Below are 8,291 nucleotides of genomic sequence, written 5' to 3'. Positions count from 1 at the left end.
TTTCCTAGGTTGAATTTTTATTCTTTTTTTAATGTTTATTTATTTTTTAGAGAATGTGTGAGCAAGGGAGGGGCAGGGAGAGAGAGGACAGAGGATTCAAAACGGGCTCTACGTGGACAGCCAGATGAGGGGCTCGAACCCACAAACTGTGACATCATGACCTGAGCTGAAGTCAAACGCTTAATGGACTGAACCAACAGGCGCCTTGGTTGAATTTTTATTCTTTAGCCCTGCTCGTCTGTGCTCCTCTCGGCCTCTCCTCCTACAAACGCCGGGTTGTTCTTACCCATTGAGACCCCACAGGCCCTGCTTCTTTGCTTCCCCTGACAAGCTCTGACTTGACCTTCACCCCTGAGTCTTTACACAGACCCGACCTGAGAACCTGGACTGAAGGAAGAGCTCATATGCCCCCTCTCCTCTAACGTTGGACTAATTGACTTATTTTTCCAAGAAAGCACTAAAACAAAGCAGCCAAACTTCTACCAGCAAGCTTTTCTTTTTTTTAATTAATTAATTTATTTTGAGAGAGACAGAGACAGCGAGTGGGGGAGGGGCAGAGACAGGGAGAGAGAGAGAATCCCAAGGACACTCTGCACTGTCACTGCAGAGCCCTATGCTGGGCTCGAACTTATAAACCGTGAGATCATGACCTGAGCTGAGGTCAAGAGTTGGATGCTTAACCGAGCCACCCAGATGCCCTCAACAAGCTTTTCTGATCCCAAGTGCCTGACGCTAAGCTTTTGATACCCGTACAAAATAAAAGTTTTTCTAGAAGGGGTGGAAGAAGGAAGTTATTAGCTGTAGGAAAGGATTGTTTCAGGCAAGGCTTCTCTCCTTGTGTGTAGGGAGCGAAGGTCAGGGGTCTTCTCCTGCAGATGACCTCATCTTCCTTTGGGGGCTTGGGGGGTCCTTGTGGCCAACTCATTGGCACTGATCGACAATAGCCAAAGTTTAGTAAGTGCCCAAATGTCCCTCAACAGATGAATGGATAAAGAAGATGTGGTTTATATATACAATGAAGTTATTACTTGGCAATCAAAAAGAATGGAGTCTTGCCATTTGCAACTACGTGGATGGAACTAGAGGGTGTTATGCTAAGTGAAAGTAACCAGTCAGAAAAAGACAAATATCACATGATTCATTCATATGAGGAATTTAACATACAAAACAGATGAACATAATGGAAGGGAAGCAAAACTAATATAAAAACAAGGCGGGGGGACAAAACTTGAGACTCTTAAATACAGAGAACAAACAGGGTTGTTGGAGGGGCTGTGGGTGTGGGGATGGGCTAAATGGGCAAGGGTCATTAAGAAGGTTATAACACATAGGGGATGAATCACTGCATTCTACTCCTGAAATCATTAGTGCACTATATGCTAACTTGGATGTAAATTTTAAAAAATATTAATTTAAAAAATTCCTGACTGACAGTTAAGACTATATTTCTGGGGGAGAACGAGGACTTTAACCACCTCCACTGTGACCTTGGTCTGTACTTTCTAATTGATTAAGTTCTTCTTTCCAGCGAATTTCTTCACTCAGGCAAAAGACCATGCAGGCAAAGCGTTCCCTGTTGGGAACCGAAACTAACCCCTCAAGCAATAAAAAGATTGCCCTGAACCAGCAAGACCCAGCATGACTGATCCCAAAACCGTAATCAACTTGACCTTTACTGCTCAGCTGTGTGTCCCCACTGCCCTTCATCACGCATTTTCCTTATATAACCCTAGGAATATTTTCAGCGCTCTGGAGACAGAGTGAGACCACCAGCGCGTCTGTCTCTGCCTTGGATTTTGTCGGCAGCAAGTGGCCAACCCAGTCTGTTTGGGATCCCTGGAGCAGGTGCACTTTGCACCTCTGTGCCCGGGTTATATGAGGTTGAAACTGCAGTTAGGTATGTTTTAACCTAAGTGACGCCATTTGGGGCCTGTGGGTTTTCTTTTCTATTTTGTGTTATCTTTTCTTTTGTTTTCTTTCTTTTACTCTGTTTTATATTTTGTTTTGTTTTGTTTTGTTTTTTATTTTAATTCCAATATAGTTAACACACAATGTTATATTAAATTCAGCTGGTACAATGTAGTGATACAACAGTTCTAATCTTACTCAGTGTTCCTCATGAGGATAAGTGCACTCTTAATCTCCATCACCCATTCCCCCCAGCCCCCCCACCTCCCCTCTGGTAACCGTCTGTTTGTTCTCTAGAGTTAAGAGTCTATTTTTCGGTTTGTCTCTTTTTTTCTTTGTTCACTTGTTTTGTTTCTTAAATTCCACATATGAGTTTAATCATGTGATATTTGTCTTTCTCTGGCTGACTTATTTCGTTTATCTTTATACCATCTAGATCTATCCATGTTGTTGTAAATGACAAGATTTCGTTCTTGTTTATGGCTGAGTAATATTCCACTGTACATTTATACCACATCTTCCTTACCCATTCATCTCTTGATGAACATTTCTCTGTTCCATAATTTGGCTATTGTAAATAACGCTGCAATAAACATAGAGGTGTGTATATCTTTTGGAATTAGTGTTTTTGTATTCTTTGGGTAAATACTCAGTAGTGGAATTATTGAATCATATGGTATTTCTATTTTTAATTTTTTTATGAAACTACATACTGGTTTCTCACTGTGCCTATACCAGTTTGCATTCCCACCAACAATTCATGGTCCCTTTTTCTCCACAGCCTCACCAACACTTGTTGTGTCTAGTATTTTTGTTTTTTGGATTTTTTTGAGAGAGAGAGAAAGAGAGAGAGTGAGAATGTGAGTGGGAGATGGGCAGAGAGTGGGAGAGAATCCCAGGCAGGCTCCATGCCCAACGTGGAGCCCAACATGGGGCTCGATCTCATGACAGTGAGATCATGACCTGAGCTGAAATCAAGAGTCAGACACTTAACCAACTGAGCCACCCAGGCACCCCTGGGTTTTTTTGTTTATTTTGTTTTTAGTAATCTCTACATTCAGTCTGGGGCTCAAACTCATGACACTGGGATCAAGACTCACATGCTCTTTTGACTGAGCCAGCCAGATGCCCCCACCCTGTTTTTGATTTTAGTCATTCTGACAGGTGTAAGATGATGTGTGTGTGTTTTAAAGATTTTATTTTTAAGTAATCTCTACACCCAACATGAGGCTTGAACTCACAACCCCAAGACCAAGAACCTCATGCTCCGCCAACTGAACCAGCCAGGTGCCCTGCTTTTTTTTTTTTTTTTTTTTTAGATCTCTGCACATTCTTCCCCATTCTGCCCCATTTCTCCTCCAGTCTCCTGCTTCTCCATAGCTGGCCTACCATTTTCAAAAGCTACCCTCTCTATAGGTCACACTGAGATCTTAATTCTTAGTGGAGGCCTGACAAGCTTGGTAGCTTCCCTAAAATATGAAGTTCACAGGGGAACTTCCTCTTCCAGGGTCATTCCATGGGCAAATGGTAAGTGAAATCCACTCTGCCATTAATAGTAAGCATGTTGCATGTCCACTAGGACAGAGTCTCCTGAATGAGCTAGAAGATGACATGGGGACTGGTCCTTAGAGACACAAACTTGATCCCTTTAGATTCCTCTTACCTCACCCCATGGTGGTCTCTCCTGCTGGGTGCTGTCACCCTCAGTCCCAGACTACTGTCTGATGGTCTCCACCTCTTATAAATAAAACACCTTCCATGGGGAGCCTGGGTGGTTCAGTCGGTTAAGTGTCCGACTTTGGCTCAGGTCCTGATCTCACAGTTCATGGGTTTGAGCCCCATGTCGGGTTCTGTGCTGACAGCTCAGATCCTGGAGCCTGCTTCAGATTCTGTGTCTCCCTCTCTCTCTCTGCACCTCCCCCATTCATGCTCTGTTTCTGTCTCAATAATAAATAAACATTAAAAATTAAAAAAAAAACTCCTTCTAAGTGTGCATCAGCTGCTTTCCTGGGACCAGGGTACAGTGGGTTCAGGAGTCACTCTCTATGTTATCAGACTTGTGTGGTTAACAATCCCAGTGCCCAAATGCACCTCAATGATGTGAGACCCTGTGAAGGTTGCTTATCACATTGAGTCTCAGTTTCCCACTCGATGAGGAGAAGTGTTAGCCAGTCTTCTCTAGGATTAGTTGTTAGGGTTCAATGGGGCAATATGTAGAAAGGCACAACCCTGAGTCAGCACGTGTGGACCTCCAGTGAAGACCCACCCCTTTCCTAATCCTGTGCTGGGGGGAAGGGGAGGAGATCCGGGCACAGGGTCCCTTCTTAAAGTGTGGTCCAAGCGCCAGCAGCATGAGCATAGCCTGGAACCTCAGAGGAGACCTTGTTCCTCCCTGTCCGTTTGCCAGGCAGGCACCACAAGTTCAGAAGCATGTTAAGGCAACAAGAGAGTTGAGGGAAAACTCAGAGATGAGCCCAGACCACTCCACCCCTTCTTCTGGCTCCTCCTTCCTAAGAAGGACCCAGACTTTCTGAACTTGCTTTGACCTAGGTGTCGTGCTGGCCTGGAGCTCGGGACCTTCTGCCTGTGGATTGGGGTCCTTGGCAGAGTTGGGGTTTCCTGAACTCACCCAGCGTTGCTCCAGAACCACGGACAGCACCAACCCTTGTGCTGGGACATCCCCAGGTCCAGCATGGCGGGTGGAGCGCCCCCTGGAGGCAGTTCCCTGACCTTCCTCAGATGCAGAGGTAAAGAAGGCGGGGACTGGACTGGCACTAGGAGACAGAGGCGCTGGTCAGAGCGCGTCCACGCTTCTCCTTAGTCACCTTCTGAAAATCCACTCATCCTGGGGACTCAGCTTCAGAGACACAATGCAGTTCTCACAGAACACGGGGTGCCTTGCCCCCAGGGGCTGAATCTGCCCTCACCCCGTCCAGAAAACCCTCCCTCCCCTCACTTTCCAGCGGGGTGAAATTTGCTCTTGCTTTTTTTTTTTTTTTAAGTTTATTTATTTATTTTTGAGAGGGGAGGGAAGGGCAGAGAGAGGGAGGGAAGGAGAGAATCCCAAGCAGGCTCTGAGCTGTTGGCGCAGAACCAGATGTGGGGCTTGATTTCACAAACCATGAGATCATGACCTGAGCCAAAATCAAGAATCAGTTAACAGACTGAGCCACGCAGGTGCCCCTTGCTCTCCTTGCTTTTAAGCCCTTCTTTGTGCTGCCAAGGAACTCTGGATGACAGCTCATGATCTGTGACCCTGCCTCTGTGCCCGGGGCTATGGCGAGCCCTGATTCAGCTCATTTGAAGCAAGGAAGCATCCGAGTCTGGTTGAGATATTATTTTGGGAGCTGATGGGTCACAGAGGTACATTCTAAGTTTCCCTTCATCAAAGGTAAATATCAGATGACAGGAAGACCTCAGTCAGGCCTTGAGGTCGGGGAAACGGTGGTGGGTAAGAGGGGGAAGACCCAATAGATACTATAGGGAGGCCTCACAGAGCTAAAGGGAACTTTCAGAAGTTAGGACTCATTTCGGGGCACCTGGGTGGCTCAGTCAGTTAAGCGTCCACCTCCTGGTTATGGCTCAGGTCATGATCTCATGGTTCATGAGTTCGAGCCCCACATCAGGTTCTGGAGCAAAGCTTGCTGAGTTCAGGAAACGCCAACTCTGCCAAGGACCCCAAACCACAGGCACAAGGTCCCACATCAGGCTCTGTGCTAACAGCTTGGAGCCTGAAGGCTGCTTTAGATTCTGTGTCTTCCTCTCTCTCTGCCCCTCCCCTGCTCATGCTCTGCCTCTCTCTAAATAAACATTAAAAACTGTATTCTGATTCAACAGTGAAATTTTCCATTTTAGTGTCTATTTTCCAGAACATGGAAATGGGTAAAGTCCATGCCTGGAACTCCTATATCCAGATCACCTGATATCATTTCTATGTGGTTTTTCTCTTGGTGCTTGATCATCTTCTCCTAATCCCTGGCAAATTTTTATTTTTTTAAGTTTATTTATTTATTTTGAGAGAGAGGGAGAGAGGGGGAAGGAGACAGAGAGAGAGAGAGAGAGAGAGAGAGAGAGAGAGAGAGAGAGAATCCCAAGCAGGCTCCATGTTGTCAGTGTGGAGCCTGATGTGGGGCTCAAACTCACGAACTACAAGATCATGACCTTGACCTCCCGAAATCAAGAGTCAGACGCTTAACCTACTGAACCACCCAGTGGCTCCAGAGTAGGGGTCTTCGTAACTCGCTCTGGGACTGTGTTTGAAGCTGGGTTCTGGTGTTTTCGTGGATGGGCGTTACTTCCAGGTGACCCTTACTTCAAATCTGTAACCCTACTTGGTCCTAACAGGTGCTTACTGAGCCTCGACTTTTTCCAAGATCCTGAACTTCAAATGTTTTTCTATTTGCTGTCTTCAAATAGATTGCTTTGTTATATCTATTTTTTCCTTTCCAGTGGGCCTCAGGGGAAGTGCTGTTCTCACAGGAGACACTGCCATGGCTAGAAACTTCCCTGGCTTTCTTCTGGTCCCCTCCGGAGTCACTTTCTCAAAAAGGCCCTGACCTCCCAACCTGAAACAGCATCCCCTCCGCACCCTTTTGCATTTTGCCCTTTTTTATTCATAGCACGCATCATCAGGGGTCATGTTATATACTGACTTGTCTATGAGTTGTTTTTTTGTTCATTTTTTATTTTAGAGAGGGGGGCATGCATGAAAGCGGAGGAGAAAGGCAGAGGGGGAGCGAGAGTCCCAAGCAGGCTCCATGCTCACGGCTCATGACCTGGGATCATGACCTTAGCCAAAATCAAAAGTCTGTTGCTCAACTGACTGAGCCACCCAGGCACCCTGGAGAGTTCTTTTTTAAAGTTTATTCTTTTTTTTAGTAATCTCTGCACCCAACTTGGGGCTCGAACTCATGAGCCCAAGACCAAGAGTTGAATGCTCTTCTGACTGAGCCAACCAGGTGCCAGGAGTGAGAGGTTTGCCTCCCTCCTCCCCCCGACCTCAACAATGTCTAGAAATGCCCCTGCACACAGTAGGGACTCAATAAATGTTTAATATATGATGCTGTTTATCTGTTGGGGGGAGAGAGAGCTGATCCTCAAACCACAGTCCAGTTAGGGAGAACAAGAACCTGAGTGTGGATGGCCACACATGAGGGCAAGACCCAGAGGCTGGAGCTGGAGTCCTATGTCCTCGGCTGGGCAAGCGAGAAGAGAGAATCGGGAGGTTTCTGGAAGGCCCGTGCAGGATTCCAGCAGGAAGATGGCAAAGCGAGGGCCTTCCTGACAAAGGACTAGGCCAGCAAAACTGGGAGGTGGAACCGAAACCGCCAAGTCTCTCCCCAGGCGTCATGCTGGAAGCTTCTGGGTCTCACACCCTCCTGGCAATGCAGGGTAGCAACTCTGAAACCCAGAACCCACTGGTGGCCAAAATGTAATATGAACCGCAAAGTCGGCCTCTATCAAATCCTCACCACAGTGCTTGGATTGGAGGGGGAGGCGCGGTTCCATTTCAGAGGAAGACCAGAGAGGTTAAGTCACTGACCCAGGCTCACCCAGCTCTGCCTCCATAATTTGAGGTGCGGGCAGCCCACCCACCTGCTCCTAGCCCATCACAGAGACACCAGCAGAGATTCAGGTGGGGGTAGGGAGCAAGCTCTTGAAGAGCCTCAGGCAAATTTGGGTGCAAGCCCCCAGTTTTATCCTCTCCAACTAGGTGACCTCAGGCCAGTTATGGGGCCTCTGGCCGAAGAGATCCTGCTTTGGATGAGATGAGACTTTGCGGGGTCTGTGGTAGACCCAGCACTCAGAGATAAGCATCATGGGTACTGTAAATACCAGAGTCCACCAAATCAAGTGGTTTGGCTAATCCCACTACAGGCACACGTACACACGGTAGGTGCTCCAGAAGGGTTGGACTCTCCTGAGCATGCCCAGAACCTGGCAGAGTACTAAGGTACCGGACCCCTAAATCCCACTGGCTCCGAACAGGAAGCTGTTCAGTTCTCTTCTCTCTGACACAGAAGAGTCCGGCCTCCCAGCACCTCCTCTCTCAGACCCAGGGGTTTCGGCCCCCCAGCACCCGCCTCTCTGAGACCCAGGTGTGCAGCCCCCAGCCCCTCCCCCCTCAGACCCCGGAGTCCTGGCCCCCAGCCCCTCCCCCCTCAGAACCACAAGTCCTGGCCGCCAGCCCCTCCTCCTTCAGGCCCAGCAGTCCCGCCCAAGCCCCTCCCCCCTCAGACCCAGGGGTCCTGGACAAGAGCGCCTCCTCCCTCAGACCCAGGTGTCCCCGCCCCGGGTTCTGCGGGGTCGCCGGGAACCCGTCGCGTCCGGCCCTCTCCCAGCCTCGCACCGAAGCCCGGGCGGAGGTCACTCGGGTTTATTCG

The 8,291-nt window shown here is 48.1% G+C and overlaps 1 protein-coding gene across 1 annotated transcript in view; it reads right to left on the bottom strand.

Annotated features, from left to right (window-relative positions):
- Positions 1–4,533: 4,533 nt before the first annotated feature.
- CTU1 (cytosolic thiouridylase subunit 1) overlaps positions 4,534–8,291 on the bottom strand; it is a 5,915-nt gene continuing 2,157 nt past the window's right edge. Inside the window, 1 exon segment of the mRNA XM_029924364.1 lies at positions 4,534–4,682. Coding sequence (XP_029780224.1) covers positions 4,534–4,682 — 149 coding nt within the window.

This window comes from Suricata suricatta, chromosome 16 (assembly GCF_006229205.1).
Source record: "Suricata suricatta isolate VVHF042 chromosome 16, meerkat_22Aug2017_6uvM2_HiC, whole genome shotgun sequence".
NCBI classification, from domain to species: domain Eukaryota; kingdom Metazoa; phylum Chordata; class Mammalia; order Carnivora; family Herpestidae; genus Suricata; species Suricata suricatta.
Note: the sequence above shows the minus strand (reverse complement) of the source record. Positions and strands in the feature narration are given on the sequence as shown.